Here is a 21,239-nt window from a genome sequence, read left to right on the forward strand (position 1 = left end):
TCCGTTAACTTCTCCGCCGGTCGCCGAGTGAGCTGGGCTGAGCTCTCACTTCCCCACCGGGAGGACGAAGCAGCAGGACAGCGAGCGATTGGTCCACTGCACTCCTGCTCGGCTCCTAGTTGTTAGGAGGGGGGCAAATAAACCGTTTCTCTCTCTCTCTCTCTCTCTCTCTCTCTCTCTCTCTCTCTCTCTCTCTCTCTCCTCTCTCTCTCTCTCTCTCTCTCTCTCTCTCTCTCTCTCTCTCTCTCTCTCTCTCTCACACACACACACAGGCAGGCGTATAGAGTGCAGACATACAGTATATACAGTAGGCCTATAACATAAACAGTATATTTGGAAGGGTTATATCGTTTTAATTGAAAAGCTTAATGGGCTTTAACCAACAACGTGTCATTGATGGTTGTAGGAGAAAAAAACTCAGACTATATCCGTTATCTCTACAAAAAAAAAAGTGTGTTTGTAGCGGCAATGCCCTTCCTTTCAGTGATGTAATCGAGCTGCACATTTAAACGCGGCTCCCACCCCTGGATACGCCATCAAATAGAGCGTTTAACTTAGGCTGTAAATGGGTCAGAGCACAGTGGAGCGAAAGGCATTTCGTGCACTTCTCCTGCACGAGAGAGAGAAACAGAGAGAGACAAAGAGAAAGAGAGAGAGACCCAGAGAGAGAGAGAGAAAGAGAGAGGGGGGGGGGGGGGGGGTAGAGCGAAGGTAAGAACAGTACATTCAATTTGATAGCTCGGGGGTCGTTTCTTTATTGTGTTTTCCGTTATGATTGGAAATTATGGATACAATTATCTGCAGGACTGTTTTTTTAATTTGGGCTATGCAGATCGTCTTGGATAGTCGATGCTGATTTACAAAAAATAGATACACACTCATGTGATTCATCATCACCTTGCAGGTGCAGTCACTCCTTTATCAGAGTCACGCTGCACGCCGCAGCCCTGAGTAGAAGTGAGTTCACGCATCCGAAAGAGGCCTCGGTGGTTTTATCCCTCGTGCCCTGACGGGAGCAGTTAAGCAGCACGTCACTTTAACAGGAGCCACGAAGCCTTTGGTGTTAATTTCTCAGATGCCGCGTAAATTAATTCAGCGCCACTTCGCCCACAGAGACGTCGCGACCCATGAGAAGTCAGAGCGCAATCAGACAGCAAGGAAAATACTTTGAACAGCAACCGGGTTATCACACACACACACACACACACACGCACGCACGCACGCACGCACGCACGCACGCACGCACACACACACACACACACACACACACACACACACACACACACACACACACACACACACACACAAGCACACGCACACAAGCACGCACACACACACACACACACACACACACACACACACACAGAATTAGTGGGTTCAAGCTAAAAATATATATTTGTTCGTTTACAGGCTATAAGTTGTATAAATTAGTTTCTACAACATTTTTAAATCATTATCTCACTCATTGCAACCACAACCCACCGTCATTAACAACACAACAAACCATGACTCAATCTAGAACATAGCAAGAGGAAAGCCTCGCACAGTGGAGCCCGGTCTGGGGTTTCAGCACCACGGTCAGCGTCACTGTGGCGCTGCAGAGAGGCGCGTGTGAAACCAGTGCATCACGTGTTCGTCACGGGTATTATCGGACTTCTTCGTGTCTGTTTTCCTGTCACGTGTCTGTGTATGAGTTTTTGGCCATGTGCTTGACACTTTCGAATCAATTGCATCGAATGAACCCCGAGTAAGTGGTGCTGACATTCTGGCGGAGCGAATGACTCCTAGTTACCCCCAATAGCACTTCACTGAGCATCATCACAAACACGCCAGTCACGCCCCTGGTGGCCAAGGTATGGAGTTTTTCTTAATTCCTAAAAAGAAAAAAAAAACTAATTGCCTCCACCATCACTCTTTTGCTAAATTGCTTTGAAAATGTGTTAAGCCTTGGGCCGACCCTTGGATCGACGTGTAAACAAAAGTTCAGCAGCAATGGATGTGAATGCCAGGCAGCAATGCAACATGTCGTCGTCGCCCTCCTCCCCCTCCCATCTCCCATCACCCCACCCCGGCTCCAGCACTATGCATCATTCATCACAGATGTAATTTACATCTTGGCCTTGTGCCACCTGCCACACATATATGTGCCTTGGTGGATTTCACAGCACATCAAATCAAGTCGTTTTGGGAGGTAACGAAGGACCCAGCACTAAACACAGACTTGATAATGTGGGTCTGTGATTTAGATATGCTGGCTCTACTAACATACATCCATCACGGGGATAATAATGTTAATACATTGTGTGAAGAAAGGATATTGTTAAGGGTTTGAATCCCAATGTTTGCAGTATGCCTGTGTAGGCATCCTTGAGCAAGATGCCAATCACCTACCTGCTCGTTGACATGGAGCAAAATCACTGTGACGCGTTGGATGAAAACATCTGATAAATGATGAGATAGCATAAGAAACTGCACTCTTGACGCGCCCTGACGTTGGATAACTGTTGATGGAGTGGGGAGTGAATTGATTGCGGCGTTGATTTCCAGCTAGTGAGTAAAAAAGAAAAAATAAGAGTTTTGAAACTGAACTGAGACACAGGCTCAAGTGTGTTTGATGAGATGGAAGAATAGTGACCGTTTGTAACATGGCCGCTGGTAAGATCCCATCTGGTGTCAAGTCATACGAGATATTATTTCTAGTTACCTTCATGTCTATTTATACTCTGCTTGTGGGGCGCCATGAAGGACACCTTATTCTGAGCTTTCTGTGAAATGTAAATCACCAGGACCGTTGTAGATGATAGTCACCTCTCTCTTTCCCCCTCTCCCTCTTGCTCTCTCTCACTATCTCTCGCTCTCTTTCTCACCATCTCTCTGTCTTCTCCATCTCTCTCTCTCTCTCTCTCTCTCTCTCTCTCTCTCTATATATATATCTTCTCCATCTCTCTCTCTCTCTGTCTTCTCTGTCTCTCTCACTCTCTCTCTCCCTCCTTCTATGTCTCTCTCTCTCTCTCTCTCTCTCTCTCTCTCTCTCTCTCTCTCTCTCTCTCTCTCTCTCTCTCTCTCTCTCTCTCTCTCTCTCTCTCTCTCTCTCTCTCTCACTATCTCTCTGCATCCAAACACTAGCTGCGGCTGTGCTGCTGTACAAACACATTGATCCCCTCTTCGATAGATCTTGAAAAAATAAAGCTTAGTGCCCAGGTCTATCCCTCCAATCCTTCTGGGGCTTTTCCTCTGATGCGGGGGAAGCACTGGGGATCTGCCTTGTCCTCCTCCTCTAATAAAGCTGTCATTGGCCTCCCAATGAATGGACGCATTTGTGGCATTCTCTGCTGCCCTGCACAGGCCCCGGCCCCGGATCGATACCGACTGTCAGGGAGCGGGTCCCCCTGGTGTAAGGAGGGGCCCGGAGAGACACCCGGGAAGGGGATGGGGACAGAGGAGATGATTGACCTAACAACACCACCACAGACCAGGGGAGACCAGGACAGCCTTAGGGGGCCGCTGGGGGGAAACCGGGAATTTGTATTGAAATGTTGTTGTTGAATTGAATTAACTCTGCTCTTTCTATTGGAGTGAGTTATGACAAAAGCTTGAACATATAGATATAAAGATATAGAGATAGACGGATAGACAGATTTACATTTTATATAGATGTAAACACTGACAGACACACAGACAGTAGTTGGATAGATTCATCGATAGCTAGATAGATAACATTATGCAGGACTGTGGATCCACCAGCATGTGCATGTTGCAGTTTTACTTCCTACCATGTTTCTGCTTAACACTAAATGGCACCAACGTCTGAACAATCCAACACTTGGTGAATTCTGCTTTTCGCAAAAACAGAAAGAGCTGATATGGAAGGATCCAAGAGCGATGGCCGTGAATGCTTGGCCACCACAAGCCATGAAAAGACGGTTTGATTTGATGGCACACATCAATGCTCAATCCAGTGCGTTTCTCCATTCATGATGCAGCAATTTTGTTAGCAGATGCTTATCACACGCAGTGATAATAAACCCAGACAGTTAGATGATGCATCCCCGTCCCTCAGCCAATCACAGTCCAGCCCTTCATCAATCTCTTTAATTAGGCCTCACCAAGTGTTTTATTTAAATACCCGTCGCCAATGTGTCAGCGTTGCGTTCTCCAGCTGTTCAGCTCAGCGCCTCTGTTGCCGTCCAATTGTTCCCTGAACACAATGCAAACATACAGAGAGACAACACAATGAGGCCCTATTTAAAAAAACAAAACAATAAACAGATCATTGAAGCATACGTCATTGCAACAATGCAGTAACAATATTGATTCAAGACCTAAATGTCTAGTTGAAGATAGGGTTATGTAAGTTGATCATGTGACGATTGAAGTAAATTAACCTTTTTCACAGAGCAGGACAGAGCAGCCCCTAACAGTAGGCCAACATTGGCTAGGTGCTTCATTTATGTGTGACAATGCATCAGCAATGGTCAAAGTGTCTTAGCTTCACTAGTGTAGTGTACTTCCCGAGCCCATATAAAGAAGCAGACCCCTCATTAGTGTTATGAGCGACAGCTGTGTTTATCCTAGGATGACACCTATGTGAAAAATGGGTAAACTCAATGTTGACCAACACGTGTTGATCCGGTTGGGGTAAAGCAGGACACGGCGGAGGCCTAGTAGACTGTTCATCCGTGGATGTAACTGCCAACCGAAAGATACAAGCGTCAGAGGGGATCACTGCCGTTTCATTCCCTGACTAGACCAAGGCGAGGAGCGAGGACAGTGGTTGTGTATGATAGGCCTAATCCGTGTATTAAAGCTTAGAGCAGGGAGGAAAATTGTGTGGACCATTGCTGAGGCATCAGAATCCAATGTTTTACTAGCCTACTACTCAAAACAAAACTATATCAACGATTCAATACTAAACGTATGAAATATGAAACGAATCTGAGTGTACTTAGTGGTAATAGATTTCCTCGATCGACGTGGAACTCAAACAATGATACGTATTATTATAAGCTATCTCACTGGCGATCAGGACTCATCGATCGGCCTGACGTCACACGGCTGGAGTAATTAAAGGGCGACTGGCGCCGTTGCGTGGAATAACGGGAAATTACAGGATTTTGCGTGGGGTCCTTTTTTTATTGCATACGTGCCAAACAAACCTACTGAAATAATCCAGAATAAAATAAATAAATAGGCTACAAGAGGATAACGGAAAAAAAAATCACGCGTTCTTTAATGCGTTTATCTAACAAGTAGGCTTACGTTCCCATCCCTCATTACTTAAAAGCCATTCACATCCCCAGTGGATATGCTCTTCACGTTAAATTGCACACCATTACAAATCTTAAAAAATAATAAACAATAGAAAACATAACACGTCAAAAACAAAACCCGTTTTACACAATTAAACACAATCAAAGCGATCTTTACACTTGAGGAAGGCTGGACGAATAGCAGCTATTTTAGGTTCCTCCAGCTCGTTTCCTAAACTGGGATCCCGAGGGAGGGCCATGGGAAAGTTCCCCCTACTTTTTCCGATTACAGCGCTCCTCGAAGATTGCAAACAGAGTTGGCCTCTGTCAGACCGCCGCTATGAAGACGGGACCTAGTCTACACTCACATCCCACGCTGTAGACCTACCGTACAGACTACGCGAACAACGAGACTAACCGGGCTTTTAGAAGAAGACAGGTAAGAGCGCACAGCCCAGCATCACTAATTACATCTCTTACATACCGTGTCAAACTTTATATAACACACAGTATCCTTATAAACCGAGTCTCCGACAGATCTTTCAGATTTTTTTTGTATTTCGATCACATCAAATCGTTGAGTTTACAGGTAAGGGCTGGTGTATTCAGTCCAATTGAGTTATATTCTTTGTCTTCTTCACAGAAGACGAAAACTAATAACTGACAAACACAGAACAAAGCCAAAGTAAATACACTATCTATACAAGTCTCCAGGGTGTTGTATGCAGAGGTTCATGTAGCCATGAGAGTTTATGTGTATATATGATATTTATGTGTGTGTGTGTGTGTATGTATATATTGTGTGTGTGTGTGTGTGTGTGTGTGTGTGTGTGTGTGTGTGTGTGTGTGTGTGAAAATATATAGTATATATTATAGTGTGTGATTCAACAACGAGACAATGTTTGTATGAGCAAAATAACAGACATTTCCAGGGACATCTTTGATGGATTTATCCAGCTAATAGATTTATGTCAGAGACATTTATTATAGCAGATACATATTAGTAATGTATTTAAACATTAAATAATAGACTTTTAAAAAGTACACTATTCTTTTCATTTCTGTGATCTTTTTATGGCTTCATCACATGGTAGCACACACACACACATACACACACACACACACACACACACACACACACACACACACACACACACACACACACACACACACACACACACACACACAGTTACTTTGTTTAGAGGAGGCTTGTGCAAGTGTGATGTTGCTGTGAGGTCATGGAATAATAAATAAGAGGAGCTGTTTCTGTTCCAGAATAGTAAAGAAAAACAGACATACTATTGGAGCCACATTAAGGAGAAACTCAAATCCTTGAGTTTCTATGAATCGTTTTAGCTTCAAGTTGTTTTGTCTCGCAAGGAAAAGGGCTGCTTTATCTTGTGTATGTATGTATTTTTTTAAATCTTATCTAACCCTTCCTCTGTCACCTCTATCTCCCTTTACCAAACTACCATTTCCTCTCTCTCTCTCTCTCTCTCTCTCTCTCTCTCTCTCCCCCCCCCCTCTCTCTCTCTTCCCCCTAGTCTCATCCTTTGACCCCCCCCCTCCCCCCCCCACACCATCCACCCCTCTCATCCCCCCTTTTCCCTCCCCCATTCTTCTCCTCCACCCCCTCTTCACCCCCAACCCCACCCCACCCTCCCCCCAACCCAGGTCCCTACCAGACTAGCGGCGGGCGGTGGTGGGGGGGGGCTACCATGTCCCGGGCCGACTGGTCCTTCCTGGAGCACCTGCTGGAGGAGGGCCAGGAGCACTCGACGCGCGTGGGCCGCGTCTGGCTCACCGTGCTGCTCCTGTTCCGCATGCTGGTGCTGGCCGTGGCCGCCGAGTCGGCCTGGGACGACGAGCAGTGCAACTTTGTGTGCAACACGCAGCAGCCCGGCTGCGAGTCTGTGTGCTACGACCGCGCCTTCCCCATCTCCCACTTCCGCTACTTCGTGCTGCAGGTCATCTTCGTCTCCACGCCCTCCATCTTCTACTTTGGCTACGTGGCGGTGCGCACGGCCAAGGACAAGTCCGAGGAGGAGGAGGAGGCGGAGGAGGAGGAGAAGGCGGAGGAGGAGGAGGGTGAGGGGGCGGAGCATCAGGGGGGCCGGAGCCGCGCGACGGAGGCGTCCTCCGGGGCGAGGGCGGCCAGGAACGGGAAGGGACTGGAGGTCATCCGGGAAGAGGGGGACGAGAACGTGGGCGCGCGGGGGAACGCCGGCAAGTCGGCCCAGGAGGCGCCGGAGTCTCCGAAGCTGAGGGGGCGGCTGCTGGGGGCGTACACCGTCAGCGTCGCCGTCACCGTGCTCCTGGAGGCGGGCTTCATGGCCGGCCTGTGGGCGCTGTACGACGGCTTTGTCGTCGCCGCGCTCTACGAGTGCGTGGGGCTCCCCTGCCCCCACACGGTGGACTGCTTCGTGTCCCGTCCCACCGAGAAGACCATCTTCACCATCTACACGCAGGCCATCGCCGGCCTCTCCCTGCTCCTCAACCTGGCGGAGCTCCTCCACCTCCTCCAGCTGGCCGTCTCCCAGCGGCTGGAGAAGCGCTACCGCCGGGCTACCGCCTCGCCGTCGCCATCGTCGTCGTCGTCGTCGCCGCGGCGACAGCGGCCAGGGGCGGACCACGCCCCGATCACACTCCCGGCGCAGGAAGCCCCTTCGTATCGCCCCGCCGCCGGTGTCCCCGGAGAGGGCCACCCCGAGCCCCCCAGGAGCTACGTGTTGGTGGACACCCTGAGGTCCGAGGTGAACTGGGGGGCCGGCGGGGGAGGGGGGGACGGCGAGAGCGACATCCCGCCCAGCTATCTGAACTGCCTGGGTGGGATGCGCAGCACACATTCCCCCAGGGCCCACGTGAAGAAGCACATCCACGGCAACGGGAAACACAGGAAAGACAACCACAAAGGCCATTCCAAGCTGAAACACTATGTATGACGCTGGTATCCATCTGGAGGCCAATTAAGTCCATGGACATCTTTTTTTATACCTCATATATATATATTTACACATCTGTGAGTGTGATGTGGCGATAGATGAAAAAAGGAGAAAGAAATCTCTGTTCAGTGACCCATCAGCTTTTTTCACACACACATACACACACACACACACACCCACACACACGCGCACGCTAACGTCAAATGTTCAAAACAAACAGAAGGGCTGTGTCACAGAGAAAGCCCCCCCCACCCCCACCCTCTCCTCTCCAGGGCCCAGAACATTCAGAGACTTTAAAGCAGAGCCTTCAACAGATAAACTGAGCAGTTAAAAAAAAAAAAAACGACAACCATTTTGAAAACGCTTCCCCTGGAGGCGAGGAGGATGGCGGGAGGGGGTGGGGCAGAGGGGGGTGGGAGGGGGGAACTGATGCTTGGCGAAGAATATGAGCATGAGAGGAGATCGCAGTCATGAGATCTCTTCAGTTTCTCGCTTAATGGCTTAGAATCAAAGCGTGGCAGGGGTGTGGGGCTGCCTATGGGCGGTGTTGGAGGGGCCAGGGGGGGGACATGTAGGCCGAATGATGGTGATTTTATACAGGATTCCACTGAGGCCTCTGATTGAGTCAGTCCCTTGTAGCACCCTCTCAGGGAGTCCGTAACCGTACACTGAGAGAAACATAGAGCATGGGGTGGACTGTGCAGTCTCGGTCTCTGCTCTTTATGATCCTAACAGTCTTTCCTCCTCCCCTTTACTCTCCGGACATGGCTCTGCTCCACTTGGACAACTGGACTGTGGTAGAATGTGCCGGACTCTGGGACCCACTCTATTCCCTAAGGGGGTGGTGACGCACACACATACACCACACATGCAAAAATACACACATACACACAAATCGAGGCAAAATTACACACACTCACACACACAAACACACGCAGACACAGGCCCACACAAACACACACATTCACATTCATATACAAACCAAAACACACACGCACGCATGCACGCACGCACACACGCACACACACACACACACACACACAGTGTTGCTCAGATTGAAGCTAGATGTAGAACTGAGACCTTGGCAGTAAGCATCATATTTTACTCGGTGATGGTAAGGGAAAAACAGAAAAAAAATATTGTGCTGTAAACTAGAGAAGAATGGGAAGTACAACGGGAGGCATGTACATTGTTGTAAATGAGGTTGTAATGAAGGTATATGATGTCAAGTAATTGCGCAAACTTGTTAAATGCGGTACAGGCTTCGCAGAATTGTACCTTGAAGTGTTGAAATAGTGGAAGGTAATATATTGATGTGAAATGGTTATTTAATAATATGAATTAAATGCTATGGAAAGAACGACATGTTTAGTGTTTTGTTTACAGGCAATTTAGCTCGGGGTGTAAAGATGACCAAATGTTTTTGTTAGTATTGAGTAATCCAATGTTTTTTTTGCATCTGATGTCATGTTTTTCTTATCAGCACGTGTTATTACAACACCTGATACTTGATAAAGTCCTCTCTTTGTTATGCTGCATGGATTGCACTCCATAAGAGTATACCGTACTGTATATATACGATATTGAGTGACGTTTTTATGACCACGCTTTTCTAGATATTGTGGTGTGTGTTTGATTGCTTGTGGTGAGACACTATCCATAATATTTTGCCTTGCGCCGACCATCTTCCGGCTATGCTGTCACCATACTGAAGACTGGAATCGATCACGGTAAGGACCTTTGGAAGCGATACAAACACATTATTACAGCAGGAAGGCTGGCTGAGCCATCCAGCATTAAAGCCAGCCCACATAAGCAGAAAAAAACAAAAACTAACAAAACAACTCACATTGATTTAATGGTTGTTGTTTTTTCTTTTCATTTTAAATCAGCAGCACAGCAGCTCTGGATGCAGCGAAACAAAACAGCATCATTTATATGCCAGTGTAAATGAATACGACTGGGAGCACTTCCTCACTCTGTCTGTTGTTTATAAGTCCCAGGACACCCACTCCATTATGCTACTCAGGTGATAAAATCCTCTCTGCCTTCTATCTCTGTGGATAGTTCTATATTGTGCTACACAATTGGTACTCTACAGGATTGGGGTCACTTACTTAGTGATTTTCATTCAGAACAAGAGGGACTGGGAATTTTTTGACAAAAAAGAGTTGATTCAAGGGAGTGCCTATTTGGCTGTGTAGGCCACAATCATAATTTATTTCAATAAATATGTTTTGGTTGTTTACAGCACATTTAGGTCAATTCAATTTCTTGTACTTTTGACACCAATAACGTGAACAAAACAAATGCCCTTCCTAACCTTTTGATGATTAAATATAAAGTGGTTATTACATTTTTCTTAGTATAGGAAAAAAAATCAAAATCACGAGATCAGCTTGTTTTTAAGTACCTGGAAAAGTGCAACACCAATAAGATGTATTATTATTATTCTGCTTATGGTTGGCCAGATATAGTTACTTAGTTACTTGGGCTATTAGGCTCCTCAATGCTAGAGTAAACCTGTACTAAATGAATTCTGCACTTTATAGACTGCACAAACACTTTATGGGAAGTTGCAATAGCATGAATGATAACCCTAACCCTGTGTGGCACTAAGACAAATTCCAACTGTGTTGACATGGCAATAAAGTTAGCTACCTATCTTATAGAAAACCATTGTACTGAAAGGGAAACTTGAATGTTTAACACACACTTTTTGCTACTAGATACATGTATTTCCTAAAGAAGATGTATTTCCTCACGCGATTCTCACATAAACAAGGTTTTGTTAAGTGTAAGAAAGAACCAGCTGATGTCAAATTGCATCACTTAGTGGTGGACCAAGGATAAACAACTACATAGTTATGCATTTTGAGTTGTGAACTATTCCTTAGTCCTTAGCCCATTTACACAGGAAAATTGGACAACTATTCTCTCACCTTGTAACTAGTCTAAGGGACAGTAGTTTATTTAGTAAACGGTCTCTTGCAACAGATAGTGTAGGCCAGAGTGTGCCACCATAAGAAAATTAACATTATTTTTAAGGGGGGCGGTTTGCAAATATTACTGGTCCTACACAGGCCTCATGCATAAATAGAAGATATATTCAAGATGAGACAACTCAAGTCAACTAATTTAACAAACAAAACATTCGAATATCATCAATAATGCTAATAACAATATGTAAAAAAAATAACAATACTAAGCCAACGTGTTAGAGGTGACGGGTTTCAGGAGGGAAACATGGAAATGTTGGACACCATTCAAACAAAGGAGAGTGACCATATCTTTCACGACTTTTGTTTCATACCAGCTAGATTCTTTCTCCAAAATTTGATTGTGTGGCTGCTCTTGATGAAGACATGAACACATAATGAAGATGTTTCTTATTGGTTGAATATCTCTAATGAAACAGGAAACCATGCGTAACTCCGCCCCTTGGTTCCGGCTCAGGCACTTTGACTTCTCCTCCATGAAATTCTGCTCAAACATATTAGGACTGCTGTATCAGACTTTACTCTCCATCATTTCTCATTCCCTCCCTGTGTGTGTGTGTGTGTGTGTGTGTGTGTGTGTGTCCTTGTCTGTGCGTGTGTGTGTGTGTGTGTGGTTTCAGGTCTATTGCTACAATATCGTACCAGCCAGGTGACCCTAGTAAGAGAGATTTTAAATCTGTGTTAAGTCTCAAATGTTCGATAAAATAATACAATAAAGTAACAGCTAGTCTTTATTCGGCATGTCCCTCTTCCTCCTGCCGTTGCACAACAGAACAAATTTACAAAGACTGAGTATTAATTCCTTTAATTAAGTAATAAACACATTGCAAGATAATGTATTACAAACTGACAACATGAACTACAAGTTTGTCATTAAACATTTGGTTTCAATTGTGTTAATATCACATACTCTTATCTATTGTGTTTTAGGTTTAGATTTTTAGAACAGGCCGACCATTTTCCCGGCCTTGGAACCCAACCAACCCAGTGTTTTGGCAACAGTTAGTTCTGGGCGCATGACTCCTTCCACTACACGAATTACCTGCAAGGCAGACAGGAATAAAATCAAAGAACTTCAAAAGGAACTGAGGGTGAGGAGAGTGAAGCAGGTATGGGCTAGAATGAGAAAGATCACGGGCATGAAGCAGAAGGGCGGTACACTGCCTGATGGCGACCAGAGTCTGGCTGATGATCTGAACAGATTTTTCAACAGACTTGACCGCCCCACACCACCCCAGCCTCCCCACCTGGTCTGCTGACCATTGCTGCTTCCTCTCCACCTTCCCTCCCTCTCTCCATCACACCTGAGATGTCAACCTGCACAGAGTCCCCTCTTGTCCCCTCTGTGGCCTGTTGGGGAGAAAGCGCCCGCACAGCGGACAAAAACACACTGGACAAGTTGATTAGGGAGGCCGGCTCAGTGGTCGGGGCTGATCAATTAATGGTCCAGCAGGTGGAATGCTGAACAAACTGGGTTCAATAACGACCAACCCCACTCCACGCCCTGAAGATGTAAAAGTAGCACCTTCAGTCAGAGTCTGATTGCACCAATGTGCAAAACCGAGAGATACAGGAAGTCTCGTATACCAGCTGCTATAAGGTTTTACAATGCACAAAACTAACTGCAGTGACACTGTAATTTCCTGTAAAGGATTATTAAAATTATCTATCTAGAACACACACACACACACACACACACACAAAACAATTGATTGTGATGCTGTGTATACTATTATATATGCTGTTGTCCACAATAACAGGAAGGATAGATATTTATTAAATACTCTATTTCATAAATATAGTAGCCCTCCCCTGTAGTTACCACAGTACCCACATTTCACACCAGGAAGGCTCACCTGTCGAGATTCACCAATGCCGTAGCGCAGGTTTGTAGCAAAGTGTTCGCAGTTACTTCCTAAGAGATAGAACTGTGGCTGGGTGCCCACCAGCTTGAGAGCTTCCTCCACGATGACCTTGGCGTCCCGGTGTCGATACTTGCCGTCCATTAAATTGTTGACTTTCCAATTGTTACCTGGAGCAACATCTTTCAGTTTTTCCTTCTTCACCAGAGCTTTCCCGCCGCTGCAACCACTGCTGCTGCTGCTTGTTGCACTGGATCCTTTATGGTATAAATAAGACAAAGGAGAGGGGCGCTCAATGCTGAAATTAAAGCATTACAATGTCTTTTCTATGTTTGTTATGTATTAAAGAGTTGGGGAATTTCTATCACTTTCAGACCCATATTCACATCTTCAACAAAAATATAACATGAAGATTTCTTGAAGTAGGATATGTTTAAGATATGAGAATATGACAGCAGGCCCTGTGTTTGGTTCGTATTTTAAGAAATGTCTTGTGTTGTTAGGCCTACTTACCATTTGGTACTGTCAGGTGAACGACGAGGCCGTCTCCAATGTATACAGCCCAATGTTGGAATAAAAAATTGGGGATTTCTATCAGGTCCCCAGGCTGTGGGTCCTAAATAAACATAAGAGATATTGTTTAGTCTCCTTCAGTCATAAGTTAAGGCAGAGCAATACAAATGACATTCAACAGTTTGGACATAGACTCACCACGGTTGACATCTTGATGCAAATTTTCCAAGCTAACTTAGGAATTAACAACAAAAATCATAAAGGGTTGAATATTAAAATGAGGTTATCATAATAATCACGAACACGCCAATAGCAAATCACATTTTAGGCTATTTAAATATTATCTTATCTTAAATCAGTTCAGACCAAAGATTCGCGACGCAACTGCTTGCAACTCGCGACTCCTTGCGACGAGACGGGCTGAGACGTTCTAAAAACGGGGCAGTTCACACTGCTGCACCGGGCGGCGACGGCAGGTGGTCTCCCTAGCAATTGTGAACGCTCTGGCACAGCTGAGAGCCGCATCAGCATCACTTCCATCCTGCTAAAAAGTAACCTCACTTAGGTTTGCAATTATTTTTATTTTTATTTTGGTTGAGAGTAGGCTAGAGTTGCTGTGTTTCGCCATTCTCCACTACTTCTGCATTGTAGTAATTCGCTGGAGCTACCCTAAAACTAGATTTTGTTTTGGAAGCCTGCAATATACTTTGCTCGAATGTATTATTGTTATTATTATTATTTTAACGCATGGCATAGCCTACTATACTTCATTCATGTTCATTTCATGCAGCCCTATGGAAAAAAAAGCCCTATGGATTGTTTCCACAATCCAGACGCTATTTCTATGCAGTTCCACACGTATGAATAATCTTTGACATCATAATATTTAACATGCAAGTGTAGTGGTGCCTGGTTGCTGCGGGGGAAAATCAGCTTTGCGCCGGGTGCAAACTAGCAACGACACATGCGTCGGTGTAGAAAGTAAATTGCGCCGGGCGCAAGATAGGGCCCTTCTTCTGTTTGGCGCACATAGCTAATTTGCATACGCGCACAGGACTGTCGGAATGGGAGCACGTCTGACTGGCAGCATGTAACCATAACAACGGCTAACGTGTAACGGTGGTCCCGTTAAAATAATGTCAATGAATCAGCTCAAGCCTAACATTATCTACAATCGTTGTTCTGGAACCAAAGATAATACCGTTAGCATCTACAACTTGTAGGCCTATCAAGCCTAAATTGTTCTGTGCTGTGTCCTGATTGGCTGAAGAGAAATAGCCACATCGTTGCGTTCTAAAACTGGACCTGGCGATTTGACATGTTCAATCTTCGGCGACTCCTTGCAACTCCTTGCAACGGCATCAGCCCCCTTGCGACGACCAGTTCACACTGCTGCAACTTTCCCCCTGCGAAGTTCTAAAACTGTCTCGTTGCAAGTCGTTGCGTCGCGAATCTTTGGTCTGAACTGGGCTTAGCCTTCACTAGGCCTGCTGTGCTATGACTAGGCCTACACATCGAGGTGTTTTAATCAAGCTACCAGATAACAGTTGAATTTTGATCTTATTTCTGTGAAAGAACATCATAAAAAGCATCCTATATCTGAACTTAGATTGTAGGGCTACATATTAAAAAAGAAAGAAAGTTTATCCTACCTCTAGGCTTGTCTGAGGAAGAGCCCTGAGTAAGTCATCTGCTCGATCCAAAGAGGAAATAGAAATCTTTCACTTTCATTACAGATCATAAAGGATGCACATAGCTTTGCAAGGGGAGGGGGGGATTTTTGGCGCAACCGTTATCTTCCAACCACCAAAGCCTACGAGTGTGCCTTCACTCATACTTGCTATGGCTATGGGGGGGGGGGGGGGGGGGCTCTCTATCCATCCATTCAAGCAAGCTCTCTATCCATCCATTCTATGGATTGGTAAACGCTGACCGAAAACCATCATGGTTATTGTTAACTTATTTCAAAAGTGTGCATTGTTTGGCCAGGGTTTACTGTACGATTCTAGTTTGAACAGTAAGTTGGCTGAAACTGTTGAGCTAATGTTCCGCATAGAGCCAGCCAAAGCGGCCTGTTTAAAGCCTGTTCTCAAACAACTCTGGCAGTGTGCTGATCTCATTCCAGGTGTGTGTGTGTGTGTGTGTGTGTGTGTGTGTGTGTGTGTGTGTGTGTGTGTGTGTGTGTGTGTGTGTGTGTGTGTGTGTGTGTGTGTGTGTGTACATGTGTGCATTTCTGTATGTGTGTGTGTGTGTGTGTGCATTTGTATGGGCGTTTGTCTTATTGCATGTTGGCCTGAATGTATATGCTTGTGTTGCCATTTGAGTTTATGTGTGTGTGTGTGTGTGTGTGTGTGTGTGTGTGTGTGTGTGTGTGTGTGCGTGTGCATGTGTGCATGTGTGTGTGTGAAGGGTCATGGAACAGATTGCACTGGGTGGTCCAGACCGGCCGTCCGCTCTGCCAATCCGTTTTACATCCGCTTTCTCTCCTTATGAAGCCTGGTTTCCAGGTCTGTTCCTTTCCCTCTGAACCAATAACACAAGCAAATTGTTACCCCCCTGCAGAGCGAGGCTCACAGACACACGTCACAAGCAGAGTTATAAATAAGTCGAGTCATAAAAAGTAACGGTGAAGCGAAATTAAAAGTTACAGTCCAGCTTATCGTGGAATCATATAAGCCTCAATTGTACAGTTGTTCCTCAAGGAGTAGGAGGATATCACATATATTTGGTCGAGTAAATAAGAACCACAATGAAACCCAACTGAGAAAATCCTGTAAAACACTAAATCTACTACGATCAGGAGGTGAGTGACTCCATTCAAGACAGAGGGGACCGTAAGTGACAGCTTCCTCTCATGCATTGTATTCCTCCATGTCTAGACCACTTCCATCGTTTGTTTGCATTGTTAACTTCTTTGCTTTGTGCTGGATAAGGGAGGTTTAGTTTTTTGGTGTACAATGGCAGATCAAATGAGTAGGAGGAAGAGAGAGAGAGAGAGAGAGAGAGAGAGAGAGTGAAAGAGAAAGAAAATGAGCAAGAGAAAGAGAGAGCGTGAAAGAGAATGAGCGAGAAAGAGAAAGAGAAACAAAGAGAGAGAGAGAACTGATGTGTTATGGCTGATTCTCCCCCAGGTCGCACGCCCGGCCTCTGGGAATCAGCCGGCATTGTCACTGCATTTCCTGTCATTGTCGGAGCTGACCCGGTGTGACAACAGTCACCGTTGTAGCACACGCTCACACATAAAGCCGCTTGAATGAGCACATAACGCATATGTGATTACATCACAAACCCTTGTGAAATCATCTGGAGGGGCCCGAGCCAACTGCATCAGTGGAGGTGGGGGCTGGGGCCTGGTGGGTCCTCCAGGCTTGACATGCCCAGAAACAACCCAACTCAACCCCTCTGCGGGGAAGTGTGCAGCCGTGCCAGGGCTTAGGCTCGGGAGGTTCTTATGAAAACCAGCTGTGTGCCAGTTTCTGCATGCGGGGCCAAAGTAGTCTTGCTTTGTAGTCCCGTTGTTTGCGGAAAGCCAGAGTCTTGCAGAAGACCAATGTGCATCCCAATGGCACAGCTGAACATCCCCACACACACACACACACACACACACACACACACACACACACACACACACACACACACACACACACACACACACACACACACACACACACACACAATGAGATTTTCTAATTAGTATTAAGAGGGAATTTGGCACGAAAAAAATAAACATTCGGCTTTGCCGTTACAAAGAAAGAAAACAAGGAGAACTATAATTACATTTAAAGTCACAGCACACGACCTATTATGTTCCCATAACAATATCGCATTCCCCCACCCAGGTCAGGCACACGCTACCCCACGACGGTGTAAATTTAGACGGCAGAACCGGAAATGGGTCCCCTTCTGAATCCGGTCCCTGCATTGTTTCTCCCCGGGATCAGTCCCTGCACTTTAGACCTGACAATGGGGCAGCCGTGGGCATTGTGGTATTGTTTTGGTTGGCTCCCCATTAGGCCCAGGCTGACTTCATGCCAGCGCCATTTTGACCAAAGACCAATGCTCAACGAGACCTGTGGTGCAGGCGCCGTGCCAAAGCAGGCCTGGTGCCAGCCCTGGCATAAAGAGATGTGTGTGGAATGGAGACGGGTGTGTTTGTGTGTTTATATTGCTGTTGTATCCATTATACGCAACGCAGGTTTATGAGGATGAAGTGCTAGCAGTGCTGCTTGGACCTGCAACCATAAACAAGAATCCTTTTTAACAATGCTTCACTTAACTACTCACTTACATGGGGGGGGGATATACATGCATTTTATGTTTGGATTCTCTTCCCATCTTGAGTTTTGATTTGTTGCTTCCCCTGTGCTGCAGTACCTGTGTTGGTGGACTGTGTTTGGGTGTGTTTGTAACTCCGGGAATGCAGTGAGCCTCCCAGAGTAGGCAGACGGCTTGTATTGTTCAGGGGGCTGAGGGTATCGTGGTCAGGCCCCCTCATGCTGCAGGATGCTGGCTGGAGCCACCACCAAAGAAAAAAGGTTGGAGCCAGCATCTTCCGCGCCCATTATCCTATCATACAGAGAACAATGGAGATGTTGTTCACGCTGAAGTCCCCCCCACACCCACTCACCTCCCTTTCCCAAGGATCAAAGTTGGGTTCCCACAGGGCCATCCAAACCTGAGGGGGCCGAGCATTGTTCTAGGGGCCTACCTGTCATTCGACTTTTAAAGTAGCGACAACTGAAGTCAGGGGCCTTTGGTGCGTGTTCACTAACAAAAACACCCACCCCACACACACACACACACACACAAACACACTGCTGATATAGGCCTACCACCTAATTCCTTCTTAATAGCTAGATAGTCTGTTACTTATGGAAACTTTCTACCCAGCTGGCAATAATTACCATGCAGAACATAAACAGCCCAGGCTACTGGAGTGGAGCACAGCGTTCCTCTGATAGCAGACTACGTGTAAGTCTGTGTACAGACGGGACAGGGAGGGGATGAGATGGCTAGCTGATGGCTGTAGTTTGTCCAGAACGCACAAGCTAGAAAAAAAGTTAACCGTGAACACTGGTAGGGTAACATAGCATGACTTTCCCTGGCACACAGGAAAGGTTATCATCCAATCCTCCCCAACTCAGGAAAGGCTGCAGGACTGGAGCATGAAGTGTCGACCGGACAACTGTTTTGCATTTGTCTGTCTGGAAGTATGCGTGAATTTTGCAATGTGCGTATAAGGTGGTAGCCATTAGATCAACAAAACAGAAAGAAAGGGTTATTCTGTGCACCAGAAACACAAAGAAACTGTTCTGAGAACCAGAAACACAAAGGGTTATTCTGAGCACCATAAACACTAAGAAACTATTCTTCTGAGAACCAGAAACACAAATGGTTCTTCTTGCACATCTAGAATCAGAAATGGCACATTGCTCGTCTTAGATACTTCATTTACAAAACTGTCTTATTGTCTTGTTGCATGAATAGATCTTACTCTCATATCATGGTCCTACCCTGCAATGATTAAGTATGGACAAATCATGAAATGCAACACTGTAATTCCACTCGTCATTTATTTTATTTAATTAATGAAAAAGATAAAACATTTGCTAAAAGTTTGGATTAAATATACATTTGTGTAGATTTCAATAGCCAATTACTTGTTCCCATTGTTAGTACAATCTGTCCAGACTTTCTAAAATGAAAGCCTAACAAAGTTATGCACGAATACCGGCCCAAAGGAACCAAATGGAAACAGACTTTGTTTAACCTTGTATCCCAACATGAAATGGACTAATAGCCCAAACCAATTCGATTTTACACATGGCTCCAAACATCCACCATCCCACAATACTTTCTTAAAACCCAGCACACAGATCACAGAGGACAAGATGCAGAGAGCCAGAAAGCTTCTTTGCAGTCTTGTGGTGTTATCAGAGGGGGCAAATGAACACGCCATTTAATGAAAACATGACAAGAAGTCACAAGTTCGAATGCCTGGAGGAAAAACAATGTAATTTCCAGTTTAATAGAGTTGTGCTGTGAATGTGATTACAGAGGTTATAGTTATGGTTTGGCGGAGTAAACAAGTAAGAGTCTAGGGAGAGGGGGTGATTAAAATAAACACTTCCTCAAACAGATCCTCTTGTTTTACCTTGTCCACAAGGTCACAAATACAGCGATGTCAGGGCCATGCTAATGCTCATGGTGGATTGACTTAGAATTTGGCTCATTTGCTTCCATCTCTCCGAGGAGGGAGCCAGTCATACCGGTGCCATAGTTCAGCCCGACGGCCCCAGATCACTCCGAAGCCTTTGACACAGGGCCTAGCTTTCCTGGGGTCGGTTCCTGTTCAAGGCCGCTCTCGGCGCAAATTCCAGCTTGTCTTTTAGGCTCAGGACCTGGGTACCGTCTGTGCCCTCCTGCTCCTCCAGCTTCCTCTCCTCCCGCAACTCAAGGATGCTCTTCTGCTCCCGGGGCTTAGGCGTCCCCCGAATGAACCACTCCAGCTGGTATCCCACAGTGCCCACCACCAGCGCCACGGGGAAAGTGACGTAGGGGGCGTAGGTCCGCATGCTCATCCACACCAATGGCCACATGATGCTTGTACTGTGCTCGTCCAGATGGCGGAGACTATAGCTGGATGGGTGATATTGATATTGAATTATATCGCTCTATATATTGCACAGGGCTGTTTGAGCTTATTCATGAACAAACTGGAGTGGATTTAATTGTTTTCTAAATTTGACGTCATATTCGACGGAGATTGTGTTTTTGTCCCAAAATATGAACAGTATTGATTTAATTCATCCATTAGCTTGCGGTGAAAAAAAAATGCACCTGCTCCTATAACCAACCATTGAACCAAGTAGGTCTATATTCATACACACCTAATGGTGACTGAGAATTATATGAATCATACAGTCCAGCGAATGTATATGTTCTTTAAATACAGAGCAGATATCGAGTTCCTTCGAGGTAGACCACTTGTCAGTCTGCACTGGCTGGATGCAAAGCGTCTCAACTGCAGCAACTACTTTACACATGTGGATAAAACACGCAACTGCGATGTAATTAGCCCTGCGCCATAGTATGACACCCAAATACTGTCTTAGGCCTACTAGACAACACTGGTCATTCAAATGAATGACAACTCAGGGTCATGAACATTTGCTAGTACCTGTAGACAGCGTTTTGTATGAGAACATGTAACGAGAACAGTAATTTAGATGGTTTGCCAGACTAGATTGCAGGTTAAATTATATACATAACGTTAGTAATATAGAGCAGCTAAATGTCATCTGGTCAAGCTAAAGCTCTCCAAATGCCTGTAATGTTACTTAATATCTGTATTGACAACGGAAACGCCAAGGACATGTAACACGAATTTGGTATAATAATGTATTTAACCAATAACGTTGTTGTTTTATTGTTAACTCACCTTCAACACGTTACACAAGATACAGCGTTACTTCCGCTGGTGGCTGTGGAGCTCCTTTCTGATCCATTTCATTGGCTGTATACATCATGACGCTAACCAATGGTTTGCTATCTGAAACAGCTTTTCTTTATACTTTATTGACATCTAGCGGTCGAACAGTTTAGTGCGCCGAAGATAATTAATTTCAAACAACTTTATCCGAACTTTGCTCTACCTCAATTGTTGACGTTTAC

At 45.5% G+C, this 21,239-nt stretch overlaps 3 protein-coding genes across 3 annotated transcripts; 1 reads left to right on the plus strand and 2 right to left on the minus strand.

Annotated features, from left to right (window-relative positions):
* Positions 1–4,168: 4,168 nt before the first annotated feature.
* On the minus strand, positions 4,169–15,260 carry LOC311365355 (phospholipase A and acyltransferase 4-like; the record flags this gene model as incomplete). The annotated part of the gene is made up of 5 exons (XM_084484864.1): positions 15,218–15,260; positions 13,764–13,799; positions 13,566–13,668; positions 13,047–13,309; positions 4,169–4,198 (listed from the first exon to the last, which is right to left on the minus strand). The coding sequence occupies exons 2-5, from the start codon at positions 13,773–13,775 to the stop codon at positions 4,169–4,171; spliced, it is 408 nt and encodes a 135-aa protein (XP_084340990.1). The 5' UTR covers positions 13,776–13,799; positions 15,218–15,260.
* Positions 6,968–8,191, plus strand: gja4 (gap junction protein alpha 4; the record flags this gene model as incomplete). Its single annotated transcript, XM_084484641.1, has 1 exon — positions 6,968–8,191. One exon carries the CDS (start codon positions 6,968–6,970, stop codon positions 8,189–8,191), a length of 1,224 nt encoding a protein of 407 aa, XP_084340767.1.
* Positions 15,261–19,121: 3,861 nt separating the features above from the next.
* On the minus strand, positions 19,122–21,063 carry smim12 (small integral membrane protein 12). The gene is made up of 2 exons (XM_084484680.1): positions 21,007–21,063; positions 19,122–20,204 (listed from the first exon to the last, which is right to left on the minus strand). The coding sequence occupies exon 2, from the start codon at positions 20,162–20,164 to the stop codon at positions 19,892–19,894; it is 273 nt and encodes a 90-aa protein (XP_084340806.1). The 5' UTR covers positions 20,165–20,204; positions 21,007–21,063; the 3' UTR covers positions 19,122–19,891.
* Between the last annotated feature and the right edge of the window lie 176 nt (positions 21,064–21,239).

The sequence above is a fragment of the Micromesistius poutassou genome, assembly GCF_964030765.1.
Source record: "Micromesistius poutassou genome assembly, chromosome: 20".
Classification (NCBI taxonomy): Eukaryota; Metazoa; Chordata; class Actinopteri; order Gadiformes; family Gadidae; genus Micromesistius; species Micromesistius poutassou.

What these genes read in the sequence shown, in the direction of transcription:
- smim12 (XM_084484680.1), bottom strand. Translation starts at nt 20,164, where the DNA reads ATGTGGCCATTGGTGTGGATGAGCATGCGGACCTACGCCCCCTACGTC.